Source organism: Ahaetulla prasina, chromosome 5, assembly GCF_028640845.1.
Source record: "Ahaetulla prasina isolate Xishuangbanna chromosome 5, ASM2864084v1, whole genome shotgun sequence".
Lineage (NCBI taxonomy): Eukaryota > Metazoa > Chordata > Lepidosauria > Squamata > Colubridae > Ahaetulla > Ahaetulla prasina.
This window is the reverse complement of record NC_080543.1, coordinates 37,792,205-37,812,450: the sequence shown is the minus strand read 5'-3', so window position 1 is coordinate 37,812,450 and position 20,246 is coordinate 37,792,205. Positions and strand designations below refer to the sequence as shown.

The following is a 20,246-nucleotide window of genomic DNA, read 5'->3' as shown; positions in this document are numbered from 1 at the left end:
CAAAAATGGCATTTTTGCCCTCCCCAGCCCACACGAGTATTCTGGAAGCCTCCCAAACCCTCTGTGTGCCCCGTTTTTTGCGAAAAATGGGCCCGTTTTTGCAAAAACAGGACATGCGGGGCAGGGTTTCGGGAGGCTAAAATGGCTGTATTCAGTGTATAAGACACACCAACATTTCCACTCCCTTTTGGGGGGGGGGGGAAATGTGTCTAATACTCCAAAAAGAACGGTATGTTAATCAATGTAAATATAACCAGTAGAAGCATAGAATTAGAAGTCTATTCAGTACATTAAATCAGAGTTGCCCAGCCTTTCCTGTTTTGTGGACCATCAGGGAGGGAGAGGGGACAGGGTCAGTGCAAGCAGTGGGCCCACATATGCATTGCATGTGCTTGTCTGCTGCTCACACAAGTGGGGGATGCATGCATGCTCACCTGCCACTTCCTCAGCCTGGTTCCATATGGCTCAAGGCCCTGGTTGTGGGGTGGGGGTTTGGAACTCCTGCATTAAATAACCCAGCAAGATATGTAATTTTAGGGTCATTCCCCCCCCCAAAAAAATATCCAGGCTTAAAGGTGATATTGGATTGTTGTTGTTTTCTTGTTTTCCAAAAAAAAAATGTCTGGAAGAATGTCTGCCAGAAGACTTTTTGTAAAGATTCACCTCAAGCTTACAGACACCTGACTATAAAAAATGCAAGTAAAGGATATGTACCACAGTCAAATTATCGAAAGCAACCATTGGCAAGGCAAACAGCTTGCTCACAAAGGAGGCGTAATTTTTATCAGGATGAAAAAAAGTCCACAGTGGCGGACAGAAAGGATCACAATATGCCAAAGGTATAATGTATTTTAGAATGCTGAAAAGAAAAGCCTGACAATAGTTAACATGTGCTTAATCATTTGTATTGACTTTAGGGTTTTAGACGCTGCCAATGGGATTCTGTTAAATAGATATTTACGGGACCACCTACTGCCACCAATAGCCTCCCATCGACCTGTGCGCTTTCACAGGGAGGGCCTCCTTAGGGTGCCGTCAGCCAAACAATGTCGGCTGGCGGCTCCCAGGGGAAGAGCATTCTCTGTGGGGGCACCTGCCCTGTGGAATGAACTACCTGTGGGGCTACACATACTCCCTGACCTCCGGACCTTTAAGCGCGAGCTCAAGACTTTCTTATTTTATCGAGCAGGGCTGGCCTAAAGGGAATTTTAAAGGGGTTTTATTGGGTTTTTATAATTTTATTCTATTATTTTTAACTTTTAGCCAAATTGAATTAGATTTTTAGTGATATATGGTTTTAATTGCTGTGTTACTTTTTTTTTTTTAATTTTATTTGAATTTATATCCCGCCCTTCTCCGAAGACTCAGGGCGGCTTACATTGTGTTAAGCAATAGTCTTCATCCATTTTGTATATTATATACAAAGTCAACTTTATTGCCCCCAACAATCTGGGTCCTCATTTTACCTACCTTATAAAGGATGGAAGGCTGAGTCAACCTTGGGCCTGGTGAGACTTGATTTTGGCTGTACACCGCCCTGAGTCTTCGGAGAAGGGCGGTATAAAAATATAAATAATAAATAAATAAATAAATAAATAAATAAATAAATAAATAAATAAATAAATAAATAAATAAATAAATAAATAATAGAATAGAATAGAATAGAATAGAATAGAATAGAATAGAATAGAATAGAATAGAATAGAATAGAATAGAATTTTATTGGCCAAGTGTGATTGGACACACAAGGAATTTGTCTTGGTGCATATGCTCTCAGTGTACATAAAAGAAAAGATACGTTCATCAAGGTACAACATTTATAACACAATTGATGGTCAATATATCAATATAAATCATAAGGATTGCCAGCAACAAGTTATAGTCATACAGTCATAAGTGGAAAGAGATTGGTGATGGGAACTATGAGACGATTAATAGTAGTGCAGATTCAGTAAATAGTTTGACAGTGTTGATGGAATTATTTGTTTAGCAGAGTGATGGCCTTCGGGAAAAAACTGTTCTTGTGTCTAGTTGTTCTGGTGTGCAGTCCTCTATAGCGTCATTTTGAGGGTAGGAATTGAAACAGTTTGTCCAGGATGCGAGGGATCTGTAAATATTTTCACAGCCCTCTTCTTGATTCGTGCAGTATACAGGTCCTCAATGGAAGGCAAGTTGGTAGCAATTATTTTTTCTGCAGTTCTAATTATCCTTTGAAGTCTGTGTTTTTCTTGTTGGGATGCAGAACCGACAGTTATAGAGGTGCAAATGACAGACTCAGTAATTCCTCTGTAGAACTGAATCAGCAGCTCCTTGGGCAGTTTGAGCTTACTGAATTGGCGCAGAAAGAACATTTTTTGTTGTCCTTTTTTAATGATGTTTTTTATGTTAGCTGTCCATTTTAGATCTTGCGATATGATAGAACCTAGAAATTTGAAGGTTTCTACTGTTGATACTGTGTTGTCTAGTATTGTGAGAGGGGGAAGTATGGAAGGGTTTCTCCTAAAGTCTACCACCATTTCTACGGTTTTGAGTGTGTTCAGTTCCAGATTGTTTTGGTTGCACCACAAGGCTAGTCGTTCGACCTCTCGTCTATATGCAGATTCGTCATTGTCTCGAATGAGACCAATCACTGTTGTGTCATCTGCGAACTTCAGTAGCTTAACAGATGGATCATTGGAGATGCAGTCATTGGTATACAGAGAGAAGAGAAGTGGGGAGAGCACACAGCCTTGGGGGGGGCCTGTGCTAATTGTACAGGTATTTGATGTGATCTTGCTTAGCTTCACCTGCTGCTTCCTGTTTGTTAGGAAGCTTGTGATCCACTTACAAGTCTGTTCCGGTACCTGTAGCTGGTTTAGCTTAGTTAGAAGAATGTCTGGAATGATGGTATTGAATGCTGAACTAAAGTCTACAAAAAGGACCCTTGCATAGGTCTTTGGAGACTCAAGATGTTGTAGGATGTAGTGCAGAGCCATATTAACAGCATCATCTGTTGATCTATTTGCTCGGTATGCAAATTGCAAGGGGTCTAACAGCGGATCCGTGATGGTTTTCAAGTAGGAAAGCACTAGCCTTTCAAAGGTTTTCATGACTACAGATGTTAAAGCAACTGGTCTGTAGTCATTCAGTTCCTTGATGGTGGTTTCTTCGGCACTGGGATGATGGTAGAGCATTTGAAGCAAGAAGGAACATAACACATCTCTAGTGATTTATTGAAAATATGGGTGAAGATGGGGGCCAATTGGTCAGCACAGACTTTTAAGCAAGAAGGAGTTATCTTGTCTGGGCCTGGAGCTTTTCCTGGCTTTTGTCTGTGAAATAGGTCCTGCACTTCCTTTTCTGTAATCACTAGGGGTTGTGAACCCAATGAAATGGGGTCAGTTGTAGGAGGCTTGGCTGTTGTTGGTGTGTCTGAGATGGGGTTTGTGGAGATAGGTGGCTGTAGTTTCCTTTCAAACCTGCAGTAAAACTCATTCAGGTCATCTGCCAGTTGTTCATTACCTTCAGCCTGGTAAGGAGGTTTGCCATAGCCGATGATATTTTTAAGAGTTTTTCACATGTTTGCTGGTTCATTTGCTGAAAACCGATTCTTTAGCTTTTCAGAGTAGCTTCTTTTTGCTGCTCTGATCTCCCTTGTTAGTGCATTTCTGGCCTGATTGTACAGCATTTTATCACCTTTTCTGTAGGCTTCCTCTTTGTAATGTTGTAGCTGCTTAAGTTTAGGTGTAAACCAAGGTTTGTTGTTACTGTATATTCGCAAGTTCCTTGTAGGTACACATAGGTCTTCACAGAAGCTGACATATGATGTTACAGTATCTGTGAGTTCATCCAGGTCTGCAGAGGTATCTTTAAAAATATTCCAATCAGTGCATCAAAACATGCCTGTAGCTTTAATTTTGATTCCTCCGTCCAGGTCTTCACTGATTTAATTATTGGTTTTGTGGCTTTAAGTCTTTGCCTGTAAGCAGGTACAAGGTGAATCATGCAATGATCAGAGTGTCCTACAGCTGCACGTGATAAAGACCGATAAGCATCTTTTAGTGTTGTGTAGCAATGGTCTAGAGTATTCTTGCCTCTGGTGGGACAATTGACATGCTGAAAGTATTTTGGTAGCTCTTTCCTTAAGTTTGCCTTGTTTAGATCTCCCAAAACAATGGCCAGTGAATCAGGGTGTTTGGCTTCAGCCTCCATGATTTGGTCAGCTAGAGTTCGTAATGCCTTGTTTACACAGGCTTGTGGTGGGACATAAACAGCAATTAGAAGAAATGAGGAAAATTCACGAGGCGAATAGTAATGTGTAAAATGTGTAAAATGTGTAAAGTTAATAAAGTTATAAGTTGTGTAAAATGTGTAAAATCAAATGATTTGAGAAAGAAACCTTTTTTTTAACTACATAGGTAGTCCTCAACTTATACCCAGTCATTTAGGGAGCATTCAGAGTTACAACTAACCCCAAAAAGAAACTGATGACCCAGATTCTTTGGGAACATGGGCACACATACAAGCATTTGCACCATCCCACAGTCACATGAGCATATTTTATGATGGTTCAGCTTACAAAAAAAACATGCTCATAGGGAACCAGTGGTTTGTTTAATGACCATAATGTTCTCTTATGGACTGTAGCATTTGCCTTACAATCTTGGCATTGCTTAACAACTGTCACAAAAAAGACTACAGACATAAAACATACAACCAACCCATTTTATGACTGTAATGGGCAGGCTCCAATATGGTCCTATGTCGAGGACTACTTATATTCTTTTTTGTTCTATTTTTATTTCTATTTGATTCTTTTCTGCATGTTCTATTTTTTCATTTTATTCTTTTATTTGTTCAATTTGCACTAACATTTATCTTTTTTTCATTGTAATTTTTACATAAAACTATTATTTATAGGGTTTTGGGAGAAAAAACAGACATCCACAGAGAAGAGCAGGACATAAGAGACTTAATAGGAAGAGAGAATGTTAGAATGAAATCTAGTCTTGAGATGCTTACCCAGATGTATAGATACATACCAGTATATTTCTTTATACACTTACTTGCAAGTTAGCTACAAATTACATATATGATCATGCATCTCATGCTTTTTCAGTGCAGTTAATTCACACCCTATATCCAGTCTGTGTTCGTATCAGGGGTGAAATGCTCCCGGTTCGGACCGGATCGCACAATCCGGTAGCGATGGGGGCAGGTAGTTCGGAGAACCAGTAGCAAAAATCCCTGCCCCCCCCCACTGCCCACGCCTCGCTGTTCCTCTTCTCTGTCCCTGAAGCACTCGGTGGTGATATAGCTGCAAACGGCCTTAAATGACTGCCGCAGCACTTCAAAGGATCAGCGCTGTAGGCAGCTAGTAGACCGGTGCCTCTATTTTTAAAGAAGGTAGATCGGTGCCTGCCAAAAAAAGGCACTTGGTAGACAGGGGCCTCTCAGTAAAAGGCAATTGGTAGACCAGGGCCTCTCAGTAAAAGGCAATTGGTAGACCTGGGCCTCTATTTTTAATGAAGGTAGACCAGTGCCTCCCAAGTTTTGTATAGTTTATTATTTTTATTATTTATTATTATTGACCATGCCCATTCAGTCACCTGACCACCAAGCCACACGCACCAATTTATTTATTTATTTATTTAATTTATTTTTCGTATTTTTATACCGCCCTTCTCCGAAGACTCAGGGCGGTGTACAGCAGAAATAAAACATAAATATCGAAAAATTTAAAATACAATAAACAATTAAGAATCTGATTCAATAAGCTGAAGAATTAAAAATTTCTAGGTAAAAATTAATAAAATAGAATTAATTCCCTTAAAATCCCATTAAAACACTCAATTAAAAACTGTATCATTAGGCCAGCCCTGCTTGGTGAAAAAAGAAGGTTTTGAGCTTGCGCTTAAAGGTCCAAAGATCAGGGAGAAGACGTAGCCCCACAGGTAGTTCATTCCACAGGGCCGGAGCTCCCACAGAGAACGCTCTCCCCCTGGGGGTCGCCAGCCGACATTGTCTGGCCGATGGCACCCTGAGGAGGCCCTCTCTGCGGGAGCGCACAGGTCGATGAGAGGTTACTGGCGGCAGTAGGCGGTCCCATAAATATTCCAGTCCCATGCCATGGAGCGCTTTAAAGATGATAACTAGGACCTTGAATCGCACCCGGAAGACCACCGGCAACCAATGCAGCCTGCGCAGGAGAGGTGTTACATGGGAGCTACGAGAAGCTCCCTCAATCCCCCACGCGGCCGCATTCTGTACCAGTTGTAAGCTACGCACACAGAACCGGTAGGGAAAATTTTTAGATTCACCCCTGGTTCGTATGGAACATAAACCTATCTGATCTTATTTCAATAAACAGTATTTTAAAATAACCTTTTTTAAACTTCAGACTTTTTTAAACTTCAAAGGGAGGTGGCTTATGGGAAGTGAGAGATGGAGGAGAGATACAGGCATTTCAGATGTTGCACATCTTTCCTTCCTCTCGGGATTCAAAGACTGTGAGTTGAGTAGATCGTACTCTTGTTCTTCCTTTCTTCATTCCTCCCTCCTTTTTCTCTCCACATCTTCACATCTTGCTTTCTATCCCACTCTTAGACTACCTTTGCTGGGTCTTATAGTGGATAGCCTGTTCGTACTGTGAATTGTACAGTTGCAAACATGCATCTAGCTAGTTTTGGTAATAGGTAGCCTGCTAATCCTAATCCTAAACCATTATATGTTTAGGATTATGATTCTGTCTCACATATGTGGGCATTATTAAATTGGGCCAGGTTAGACAACATCATATCTCCAAATAGTTTTTGTCCTACCACATTGTATTGTTTACAGTTTTAAATATGGGTAAACAACTGTAATGTCCATAAGAAGCCTAAGGCAAGGGATGGTGTTGGTAAATTCAAAGCTCATTTGAGAACATACTTTTGTTGTATTATCTTATTATTTGCATAATAAATCACAAAATTACTAATTTTAAATCAAGCAGGACAGTTCATTAACAGAACAAGAAGGTGGAAGAAATTGACTACAGTTTAGGGCAGGGGTAGTCAACCTTTTTATACCTACTGCCCACTTTTGTATCTCTGTTAGTAGTAAAATTTTCTAACTGCCCACCAGTTCTACAGTAATGTGCCGTTGATCATCGTCTGTGCATGCCTCTCGCGCATCGTGGATTGAGCTTGGGGGGGGGCTACCAGCTCTGCTTGTCTGTTACAGCTGGGTGGTGTGGGGGGAGATGCGTGAGCTATTCTGGGATGAGGCTCTTTTGTTTGTGGTCACATTACAGCGCCATTTAGTTCCACTTACGTTATGTGAACTTAACTTATGCGCGGCCGGTATAAATAGTATATTTTCAGAAATTCAAATTGTCACGGGGAATTTTATGAAAACCTAATGAAAATGTTTTTAAATAATGCTGTGGATTTTTTTAAAAAAAGTCAATTAAATTAAAAAAAAGGAAAGTGCTTCAGTATTGGATAAAACCCCTACCGCCCACCATGAAGGCTGGAACGCCCACTAGTGGGCGGTGGGGACCAGGTTGACTACCACTGGTTTAGGGCATCTATGCCCTAAAAGATTAGCATAAGAAACTTTATTAAATATTGAGGTTGTTTATTTATAATTGATTTAAATTAGTGAATAATTTGAGCAAGGCAGTTCTTATTTTATGAGTACAATACTTAGACATTCAGTTTTCATTAATTATTGTTAAATAATTCTCATGCAGATGTCACCTTCAGTACATTTTGAAAGGTTGCATTATGGAGAGCCTAAACTGAAAATTGAATCGGAGAACAAGCCAGAAATCATTTATGTAAGAGCCTGTTTGTTTTGCTTTGTTTTTCCTTGGTCTGACAATTACATTTAAATATGTTCCAAAGGGGACAGGATGGTTCAGTGGCTAAGATGCTGAGCTTGTTGATCGAAAGGTCAGCAATCCCTAGTGCCGCATAATGGAGTGAGTTCCCATTACTTGTCCCAGCTTCTGCCAACCTAGCAGTTTGAAAGCACGTAAAATGCAAGTAGAAAAATAGGAACCACCTTTGGTGGAAAGGTAACAGCGTTTCGTGCACTGTTGGCGTTTAGTCATTCCGGCCACATGACCATGGAGACATCTTTGGACAGTGCCGGCTCTTCGGCTTAGAAACAGAGATGAGCACGCCCCCTAGAATAGGGAATGACTAGCACATATATGCCAGGGTAACCTTTACCTTTATCTTATGTTCCAAAGGAGGAATGGGAGCTATTTTCAAAAGGCAAGAGGGCATTTGAGAATTTAGGGAATTTACCTGAGATAACTTTACATTGATTCTGATAGCTAAATTAAACTTGGCTGAACAAAAGTGGGAGGGAATCTTCTTGAGTGGAATAGTATGTCATGTCTGTTTTCTGGGGGGTTTCCCCCCCTAAATCTTGATATATGCTTTGAGTAGATCCAGGCTGAAACAAATCAATCACTATTTTTGTAATTTGCACCAAAATCTACATACTCTGCAATCACATTTCTTGAATAATCAAATGAATAGATCTTCAGTCAGTCAAAGTTTAATATAAAACATAAGCTAAGGAATAATAGAAACATCACTATTATTACTAGTGTAAATTGTGTCTGTAGAACCAAAAAACAGAATGTTAATTATGGAGTTTTTTTCTTCTCTTAGTTTGGTGTCAACTCTGAAGCGAACCTGGCTGAAGTCATCTTGTGCTGCCTCATAGTTGCCACAAACTCTGAGAGGGGGAAGGGAGGTGGAGAAATAGATAGGCTTGCTAATAGTCAAAAAAAAAAAAAGGTTTCTTGTGGGAACCAAGATCATCCCAACAGGTGGCAATTGAGGGAGGAGAGGAATGACCAAGCACCCTGCCAGCTACTCCTATTGGACAATGTGACCTGTGACATCTGGAGAGGGAAATATTTGCTCTTTTAACTATGGAAAAACCATGGGAACTTTTAGAGTTGGCTTTCTCTAGCTGTGCTGATATGATGTATCCAATAAGCATGTTCTTTGAGGAATCTACCTGCCTTGAAGTTCTAATTTTAGCAGACGTGTTACTCAGAACGCTGACACTCCTCAGGGTGCCATCGGCCAGACAATGTCGGCTGGCGACCCCCAGGGGGAGAGCGTTCTCACAAGGGCCAAGCTAGGCTGTGTACAAAAACTGGGCATATATTTATGACAGCTCTAATAAAAAGGTATTTCTATTCTGTAAAAAGTTTCAGTTGCTGAGGCTAATCTTTGGGTCTACTGAGTTACATAACTCAGTTACATAAGGCCTCCGGGCCTTTAAGCGCGAGCTCAAGACTTTTTTGTTTCAACGAGCAGGGTTGGCCTAAGAGTAATTTTTTATTGAGTGGTTTTATTTCTTGTTATTTTAATATTCGGCCTTATGGTTTCAGATTTTTAAATTTCAAATATTGTGTTTTAAATTTTGTATATGTCTTTTTAACTTGGCTGTAAACCTCCCTGAGTCTTCGGAGAAGGGTGGTATAGAAATGTAAATAAATAAATAAATAAATAAATAAATAAATAAATAAATAAATAAATAAATAAATAAATAATCCAGATGTGCATTTCTCCCACCTGAAGCCTGACATTCAATTCCAAGGCATCTGAAAACTTTGACCTTTTGAATTTGTGCCCATTTTATTGTCACCTGTAATTTTTGGGGCACTTAGCAAATAGCAGGGTATGTATTGTTACTTCCGTAATCTGTGCAGTGGGTGGTGAATGATCTTGCCTAGACCAGCCTGGGACAGAATGACTTTTATCATCCGCATAAAGTACCATTGGGATATGTTTATGTGCTAGCTTTGATGGGGAAAAAATCAGAAGTGTTCTGACAGACCACTGGAATTGTGTCAGACTTGAATAAAATGAAACCAGAATGCAGTGGAATTGTTGCAAAAAAAAAAACCACAACCTAAATAGCAGAGAGAACAGAGAAGCTGGAATACACCACTCTGTGTTGTTGTGAAGAATTCGAGTAGTTAAAAGGTCATTCCCTGGTGATTTTAGGGGTGATTGACATGATTAATAGGTGTTATATTATTGTGTATTTTTCCTTTAGCTTGTGTTCTATATTTTGTCCTTCTCTTTTACTTTTAAATAGTTGTTAATTGCTTTATTCTATATAGTATTTGGCCACAGTAAACTTTGACTCACTGACAAATAAATGAAGAGTCAAACTGAGCTTGATTTTGGTAACTATGGACTACCCATATGGTTTTTTTGTATACAGAAATTGTATATATTGTCTTCCTCTGGATGCTGAATTTTTTCTTTCCTCACTAGAGAACTGACAAGGTCCAACAAGGTCCCACTTCACTTCTGAGGAAGGAAACAAGAGATCAGTTGTAACTGGCTAGATGCTACCAATTGCTATAATGTTCTAGTTGTGATTGTTACTACTAAAAGATTTATTTAACATACGTGGAAGTAAACTTTTCATTCACTTGTCTTTCTTTATTACATCCTTGCAACAAAAAAGTTTTCGTTACAGATTATTTAGCACGATGTTACTCAGTTAGGTACATCCAACTTTCTAAAATTCTGCTTTGAAATGTTCTTTATTTTTATTACTTATGACTCATCTGTCTTGATGTTTGGTTTATCAGAAATGCTGTATATTCTTTCTTTAATGAAGAAAAAGATAGCCCCTAAACAGTTATGCTGGTGTAATTAGCACATGCTCAAAAGAATTAACCGTTGTCAGTTAATTATGTTACTACACTTACCCTAACTAGTCTAACTGGGGGAAAAAGAATATTAGCATTTGAAAGTACTATTTTAGAATCACTTTGGAGACTGATGTTAAGAAGCATTATGAAAAAGAAAACAACTGGCTTCCAGAAAATAATGCAAAACAAACATTTTAGAATAATTTAAGAATCATTTGCATCATAAAATGCATAATAACCAGAGATTAAAATAAATGTAGTTTGCATTTCCAGAGTCCATTTGAAATGTAAATGTGATAGTAAATCTTTGTTGTTTTTCTACGTATAGTACACCCAGGAAACCTTTAAGAAAGAGTTACAATTCTTTATTGGCTAGCATAAAATTAGGAAGAAAATTCTTTTTTTTAAATACTTCTTAATAACTGATAGTCTACAAGGAAAAAAGTTCCTTACATTGGGAGGGGCACATTTTTGTAGCATAGCAAATATCTCATCTCTTACCTGTTTTTATAAATGGAGCAAACAGTTATTTCTAACCTGTAGTAGTCTCCAAGAGAGTAGATAAGGAAATATATAGTTATTCCTCCAATGCAAAAATTAAAACATGTGAATAATGAAAAGAAAAATCAAGGCGTATGAATAATACATTTTAAACTGAAGTTAATTATTTAGGATTTGCATGCTCCTTCTTTATAACCAAAGTGTTTTACTGCAGATTATATCATCTGATAGTGAAACTGAAGATCTGCCAAAGGATGAATTGTTTGTAGGATGTTCTTTAATGAAAAAAGGTAATGTTGATGTTGAATTCTGAATTTCTTGCATGTGGATTAAAGCTAACAATCTTTATCTAACAGATATTGTTTTACATTCTGAATGCATTGAAGTGGGGAGGGGGATTATTGGATAAAAGATTGCAGAACTTGGGAATTTTCACATTTTTGTTTCACTGTATAATAAAAACATCAAAATGGCCATTAGAATGTGTTTACTGAATGAACTGCAGAGAACTCTTGATGCCTATATTGTAGATGGCAACCACAATTATAATTTATATGGTATTACAGGCATATTCTAATATGATATGCATTGCATTTAAAATAGTATTGCTGTATGGTATTAAACGGGGAAGGAAAAGTTTTTTCTTGCTGTCTAATAACACTGACTAATCCGGAATGGAAGACATTGCTAAAAGGTTTCTAGTAATCTCTGCCCTGCAGCAGTTAGACAATAGCAGTTTATTTTTATTTTTTTATTTATTTTGTCACATGGTATATATAAGCATAAGCATGAAATAACTATACAATATATAAGCATATATATAAGCATAAGTATATAATAACTATATTAATTGGATATAATAAGGAAACAATTAGGACAGGAACGGTAGTTAGTAGTTAGACACTATTAGACCCTATTCTCATAGTGTAATATTTAACGGAGGTGGGGTTTTTTGTTTTGCACATTCTGTAATTGTACTATGGAATCTCTTTCAAAATATGAACTTTTACATGAGACTTTTCATGTTCTAAATAACTGAAAATCATAATGAGCTCATGTTGGTCAAGCCATGACCAAGTTCAAATTCTTGTACCATTTATCGGCTAATATAACCAATTAACACATAACTATATTCTCCACTCATTTTTTCAAAACTCCAGCTTCCAGGAAGTTTTCCAGTTTTCTTATCCTGCCCATCTGGTTAAATCCATGATTAATAACTTTTTTTTATTATTGTCTTAAATATTTAAACCACATGAAGAAAAACAGGAACAGTGTGAAGAAACAGCTGACAGTTTCCTTGGTCTAAACAAGCATGGAAAATCTAAAAAAAGGCATATGCTATCAGCAAACTCAAAAAGGCAAGTGTTATTTTAAGACCTAGTATCCCACTGAGATAAATATAGCAACTTAAACCCAATCAGATTATTTGTTAATTTGGCTTAGTGTTCATTGAATAACAGGAGCTGTCTAGAATATTAAATAGAGATGGTTTAAAAGTGCACAATCTGATCCTTTTAATAGAATTTAATGTTGGGTTTTTAATGTTCTTATCTGCTTACATTGGGTGTAATGTTATAATGTAATATTTGTAATGATGCCTATGGTGTTTCTATTCAGTAGGTCCACAGAAGCTACAGAAGAAGACAAAGATCAAATCTTTATGGGAGAGAAGTCAGTTGAAGTTTCACACCTAACTGAAAATTCCCAGAGCATCACTAAAGCCAAGATGATTCAGACATTAACATCTCATATCAAGTGAGTCATCATAAAGACTCTTAAGTTTATAAAGTATATAAAGAATGTAAATTTACTTAGTCAAGGTGTGTCCTTGTAAGCAGTGCAAAGTCATATTTTAGGCTGAATTTCACACCAGTTGAAATGGCCACTTAAAAGTATAGTTGCATTCTGTGGAATCAGTATTGAAGAATACCCTATATAAAATTCTCCAGTGACTTGTTTCAGTAAGAGCCACAATTAAAATTAGGGTAGAGGGAGGTATTATACCTTTGTATCTTACTAAGTAGGTAATAATAAGAATTATATTTTCAGACAGACATCATAATTTGAACAGTGCATTTTTGAAAAAATACAATTGTACTTTTTTGTTAAACTCTGTTGCATTATCCACTCTATTTTGGACCTATCAAAAAAAAAAAGGGAATACAGCCAGTCATAATGCAATATTAAGAGCTTATTCATTTTCTTCCTAGGAGAAAAATCCTCCTGAGCTGCTAATTGCTCCCAGAGGTGCTAATTACAACACAGAACTCCTTTGGGATAGGAATAGAAATCAGAAATTCATTTTTTCTTACTCCTTTAAGTAAGAAAACAAATTGGTTAAATGGATTTTTAAAAGCAATTCATTATTGCTTTAATATGTTAATTCAGGGAAGTGTAGTTTTAAGGATTAGAATGTTGTAAAAATAGCAATAATTTCATTTGAATACAGGAATACCTAAACTCTGCAGTAAAGTATATAGTGGATGTTTATCATCCAGGTTTCAATAAAGAACCCTGTGGCTCTTTAAGGCTAACAGTTTTGTATGGTATCACCATTTGTGAATGTTTTTATTTTACCAATTGCATAAATACTCTCATAAATTAAAATAAATGGTACTAAGTCTGGATTCTGAGTCCCATTTTTACCGCTAGAAAGAAGAAAGCATGTATGTCAGTGGTGAAATCTGAACCAGTTTACTACCGGTTCCCTGACTGTAAAGTAAAAAACACAACCCTCTGACGATCAAGCAGCTCAGCTGGGATCATCAGAGCCTTTTTTTTTAATCTTTTAAAAGCATTTTTTACAACTTCTTCGGCTGAAGAGGTTGTAAAAAAATTCTTTTAAAAGTAAAAAAAGGCTCTGATGATCGCGCGGCTCAGCTATGATTGTCAGAGCCTTTTTTTTACCTTTTAAAAACATTTTTTTACAACTTCGGCCGAATAGGTTGTAAAAAAATGCTTTTAAAAGTAAAAAACCACCTGCTGCCATCGCTACCGGATCAGGCGATCCGGTCCAAACTAGGAGCATTTCACACCGATGTATGTACATATTTTCCCTTTAAAAAATGTATGAGAAGGCTTTCTCCTTCATAGAGTTCTAGAACTATGTAATGGCTGGCATGTATGGCTGTTTATTTTGCTGCAATGCTTTGTTTTCTTTCCAGAGAAATATTGCTCTATTTTTTACCTGAATGTGATAAATCAAGAGAACATATTGCATCCATGTGCCCGGAAGATGTTTTATCTATGTTCAAGGTGAGTGAACATTTAAATTAGGTTAAAATAAATGTGTCAACATGTATATACCAATATCATATATTTATTGCTAGTCTCACTCAACGTCATTTATTCAGCAACCATTCAAAGTTATGATGGTGCTGAATTAAGAGACTTACGACCTTGAAGTTCTATTATAGCACCACTGTAGTAATCTGAACAAAATTCAGGCATTGATAAACACTTTTTGCCATCCACCAACTTGCTGCCATTGGCTGCCCTTGCCACTACTGTATCAGCTGGGGCCTTCATTCACATTACTTTTTGCATTGGTGCAGCCAGTGATGAGATGACCAGGGCCTCCACATTTTGCCTAGGGCCTCTATTTGTGAAAGGAGGACCTTTCTGTATATAAAAAAAAGACCCTGGCTGTGTTGGAGAGAACCGGAAACCTCATGGCGAGACTGGCTGGAAAATAGTGGTCTCAGATGAGCCTTGCAAAAATCCAGCCAGACAAACTGCTGTCAGGGGGTCTTCGGACAGGAACCGTCCTGTAGGGACAGTGAAGAAGGAGAGGTGCCACTGATAACCAGGGGAACAGGCAAGTTCTTCGAAAGGTCGGAGGCAGCTCTTAGATCCAGTGGCGGAGATGGTGGCCATTAAAAATGACCACTTTAAAGCTGGGGCAACCAGAATAAGATTTTCTGCAGGAGCGGTGTTTGAACGGAGTACTGGTACCTGGTGAGTGATTGGCCAACTCACAAGTAAAAAAGGGAATTAAAAAAAAAGAAGTCCTGGTGAGGAAACGAGCGGCTAATTGGCACTTGGGAATTTTAATGGAGGGAAAAGAACAAAGAGGAAGTGAAAGTACTAAAGCCCAGGAAAGAAAACTTTATATTTGGATTTAAAATTGGATTTGGAGAAATCAAAACTAATATAAGACAAAGAAACCTGAAGGAAAGTATTTTTTAATGAGGATTTGAAATAATTTTGACAGTTTTGAAATTTGAAGGAAGAACAAACAGGAGGTCAAAATATTAAAGCCCAAGAAAGGAAATTTTACAACTGGTTTTAAAACTGAATTTGGAGAAATTAAAAACAATAAAAGGAAAAGAAATTTGAGAGAAAACATTTTTATGTGGATTTAAAATACTTTTTGCAAGTTAGATACTTTGTTGTTCTGAGAATTGTGGATTGGAGAGAAACATCTGCTGGTGAAAAGAAAGCACAACAACGACCAGCTTAACTTGAAAGAAATAACAACAGTGACCTTGATCACTACAAGAGCTGTGAGAAATTTTTAGTAGTATTTGTTTCTACTTAAACTGCTTGGCCTTGACGTCTAAAGAAGGTGGAAAACAATAAAATGTTAAATTGGAGTGTATTGGACAAACATTTGTATTGGATATCATCTGGAAATAAAAGAGAGACTATATAGACTTAAATCTTAATTAAACATAAGTTAAAATAATGATTTTTTAAATTGACAATATGGAGTCTTGGATGTGTGAGGATTTAATTGAGATGCTTAAAAATGTGCGTGAATCAATAAAGGGCAATAAAAAATTAGAAACTTTGTTAGAACACACTAAACAGCAAAAAGATAATATAAATGAGAACCAAGAAAACAATATTGAAGGTAAAGGAATTGAAGGTAAAAAAATTAGATGATTACACTGAGATTTACAATAGCAAAAAAAGAATGGATGGAGGAAATATTTTCCCCCCCAAAAAAAACAATCAAAGGGAAGAGAAGGAAATGGAAAAAGATTAAGATTACTGGGGGCTAATCGTGCGAGTAATAGACTCAAAAGTTAGAGAAAGGATTTAGGAGAAAAGATATAATACAAAAAAAAATTTAAAAGGAGAAAAAGACAAGAGAATGGGATGAAGGGAAAAAATTATTAAGAAGACTTCTGGAGAGACCAAGAGAAAACAGTTAAAAGGGGAAGAATAGTGGAAAGGAGGAAGGGAAATAAGGTATATATTAATAGATCTAAGGGAACTGTATTAATATTAGTAATTGTGAATGTAACAAGCAAATATTATGATGTATATTGTGTATTATAAAATGAACAGCAGATGAAATATGAAATAATCTGGTTCAATTATGAAAATAACTGAAATTAAGAGATAAAATCAAAATGTAAAAAACTGTGAAATATGTTGAAAATGATGAAATAAAATAATTGATGATATAATAAGAAATTAGCAATTAAGGGCAGATAGTGATATTGTTTATTATGTACTTAGAAGAGATTAAGATAAAATTTGGAAGGTTAATTAAGTTAAAGTGTTTCAAATCTGTTACATTTTTACAAGAATGGTTTGGATCTGGGTGTGTTCTTACCTGATGACAACACAAGATTCACTCAATGGCAACAACTGGGATTGCCGGAACTTTGGCTTAATGACCCACACATCATGGGGTTGCAGTGGAAACTGGGATTGCCAGTATTGTCTTCACTAAGTCATGTGGTCATATGATGCCATGCTTTATAACAACATTGCTTACTGATAACAGTTCTGGTCCCAATTGCCATTGTAACGCAAGGACTATCTGTATTAAGATATCCCACCAGGTTTGGAACCAACTAGTCATTGGGTAAGCAGTGTGCTATCTTTTCATCCAAGTCCTTAATAAAATATTGAAATACATGTCACTACGTATTGGACTCTATTTGATACTCTGTGTAGTTTGATGAAGTACGAGTGAAGCACTCTAGCCAGGACCCATAATTTTTATATCTTCAATGAGATTTTTATATAGACTTTTTCTAGCTTTCATTTTTTCTCATTGGAATTATTTGTAATTATGCTTTTAATTTCTCCTTTTTTAGGCATTTGCACCTATCAAGTTTACTTTCTTATTAGTTGCTTTTGCTAGCATTTGATGGTCATTTCTACCAGTGTTCCTGCTACTTCCACTTCTTCGGTTAAGTCTTCCATTCTAATGAGCATCATGTAAAAGATTGGGTCTTATTTTCTTTTGGACCTTCCTCAACCTTCCAAAGAAGAAAGTTGTCAGCAAGACCAGTGAGGGAAACACCAGTATACTTCAGTTTTGAATATAGTTATATATAGTTCAGTGCTGAAATGAATACGACTGTTTTGAACAGTGCAAACTGAAGGTTCAGAGACCTGATACAGTCTGGATTGTAGCTATAACTTCCCATTTTTCTTTGAAGATTTATAATTTGCTATTGGAAGGCACATCATACGTACCTTTACTTTCATTAGGCAGCTAAAAGTAGACATCAGCAACAATTTTATTTGTCCTCATTTTTATCTAGATGTTGTTTACAACACTGCTTCATTCATTCATTCTGAGTTTTTTTTAACATAGTAAGTACTTTTAGCATATATAATTTAAGACCTCCCCTTCTATTGCTTCTACTTCTTTCAAGCAAATGTCCTTCAGCTGCTGTACTTCAGCAGCTGATATCGCACCAAGTTTCTATTATACCTAGAAAATCATATTTGCTTTCTTGTCTTAAGAGTTCAAACCAGTGGTGGAATTCAATATTTTTTACTACCGGTTCTGTGGGTGTGGCGCAGCGTGGCGCAGCGTGGCGCAGCGTGGCGCAGCGTGGCGCAGCGTGGGTGTGGGAGGGGAAGGATACTGCAAAATCTCCATTCCCACCGCACTCTTGGGGGAAGGGTATTGCAAAACCCCATTCCCGCCCCACTCCTGGGGGAAGGATATTGCAAAATCTCCATTCCCACCCCACTCTGGGGTCAGCCAGAGGTGGTATTTGCCGGTTCTCCAGACTATTCAAAATTTCCGCTACCAGTTCTCCAGAACCTGCAGAATAGCACCCCTGGTTCAAACGTATCCTGTTCTGTATTCCAAGAGTTAATGCATAGCCAACAAATGCCCTGAACCTTATGATCCAATTTTCTTTCTTATTTTTAATTCAGTGTTAATCACTATTTCCAATTCCACCTTTTTCTCTAGCACTTAAGCCTTTATCTAAAGTTCTTATTTCAGGTTTTTCATCTCCAATCCATACAGATTAAATTTAAAGCACTGCTAACCATAACTGAAGTCACTATGCTTTCCCCAAATACATTTTTGCCTTTTCTTCCTTTTTTCTGAAGGGTTTAAATCTATCTCCTGCTAGCACTTACCAGGAAATTCAAGACATTTATCTCAGAAACAGACTCTTCCACTGGTTTCATGTGCATAGCTAGTCATTCATTTAAAGTCTTCCTAACTCTAATCAAATTGACTTATGTTTCAAACTTGCTTGTTTCGGTTTCAAATTCACTATACAACTCCTTTATTGAGATATTCACTATCCTGTTTTGCTTCTATTCTGCTTCTGAAAACTTGGAGCCTAAGAGAATCTTAAAATTGTTTCTGAATTCTAGTACTACAGAAGATTATCTGTATCTCTTGTCCAATTGGTACCATTATCCTCTGGGATTACTAATTTACTTTCTTTCACTATGAGTTTATGTTCTAATACCTTCTTTGTCTGAACTAATCATTCTCTCATTAGGTTGGTTACATACGCTCAAAGCATAGCCCCTCGCTACTCCATCCTTTCACATATTCTTCAAGGACTGCTACAAAGTTTGTAGATTCTGCAAATATATGCCAGGTTCTTCGGCAGAAGAACAAACCTGCTACAGGTATTGCATGTCACAACTGCAGATTTCTTCATCTTCATTTTTGTTTCTAAAGGCACTAACATCAGGAAGGCTTATAGTTCTTCCCTCCAATATAGACTCTTACATTAGAAGGAAAATTAGTTACGATTTGCTCCTTAGACTGCCTTGCAAATTTCCAATGGCAAACATCTGGTAGCTTAGTGAGCATAGACAGTTGCATATAGAATTTATTTTCCATAATTTACTTGTTTCTTCAAAATTGGGGATGAAATTGACTATGCTAAACTGTTGTTTGTAAAAATGTATATACCACAAATTCACTATACTTGGTATGGATTACAATATAAAACTATTAAAAAGTATAAAGACTTTAAATAAGTAATTAAAACAAGATAATTAATATTATTGTAATTTTCAATTTTTTCTAAGTCTCCTTGTGTATTTATTACATTTAAATCAGTAAATTAAGGCAAATCTTAATTGCATGGCCATTGAAAATCCATATTACTGGCTTTTAACAGAAATACTGATCTCTCTTTTTTTATAATTTTATTTTTTATATTTTAAAAAAATGCGGACAAGGCTTCTTAACTAAATTCAGATTCTCATTACTAACTTTTATTTTGTATTACTTTAATAGCCAATGCAATATCATTCCCCAGCTGTCTTTCTGCTTATCTTAAGGACCCCACCATACTTAAGATCTTCTTGACAATGCAAATTTCAGGATTGGAGATATGATCTCAGATTGGGACTGAGATGTGTGTAACCTTAGTATTTGAAGCCCACTTTTATTTCATTTATTATTTTTATTATTTCCATTCCATTCCATGTTTGGCCAAGACATTTTTAGATCTTTCTTCTTTTGTTTATATATATTTTGGTGACTTTGAGTAAGTTTTGATTCCTGATGACTACATAGACATGCAATTTTCCTGAAAATATTTTTAGAAGTTATTTACCATTATCTCATTCTAGGGATGCCAAAAGTTAATCATCTGGCTTTTGTGGATATTGCAAGATAAAAACTTGGGTTTCCCAGCTCTTAGTCTAATACCTTAATCACTAGACCAAATGTTCTATAATAGGATCTAATATGAATTTAATTCTTTCTGAAATATTTCTACTTTTGAAAGGCAAAACTATATGATTAAAGTCACTATAGTTTGATTCTTTATATGATTAAGCTATATTATAACATTTTCTTATACTTATTTTTCTTTTTGTTCATTTTTGTAAAAATAGT

The 20,246-nt window shown here is 36.7% G+C and overlaps 1 protein-coding gene across 1 annotated transcript in view; it reads left to right on the top strand.

The window, feature by feature from the left end:
* Positions 1–20,246, top strand: part of MORC1 (MORC family CW-type zinc finger 1) — a 72,072-nt gene that overhangs the window by 47,814 nt on the left and 4,012 nt on the right. The window contains exons 19-24 of the mRNA XM_058185199.1: positions 630–839; positions 7,715–7,801; positions 11,379–11,454; positions 12,426–12,525; positions 12,785–12,922; positions 14,332–14,422. Of these exons, the coding sequence (XP_058041182.1) occupies positions 630–839; positions 7,715–7,801; positions 11,379–11,454; positions 12,426–12,525; positions 12,785–12,922; positions 14,332–14,422 (702 nt within the window). The remainder of the gene's footprint in view (positions 1–629; positions 840–7,714; positions 7,802–11,378; positions 11,455–12,425; positions 12,526–12,784; positions 12,923–14,331; positions 14,423–20,246) is intronic.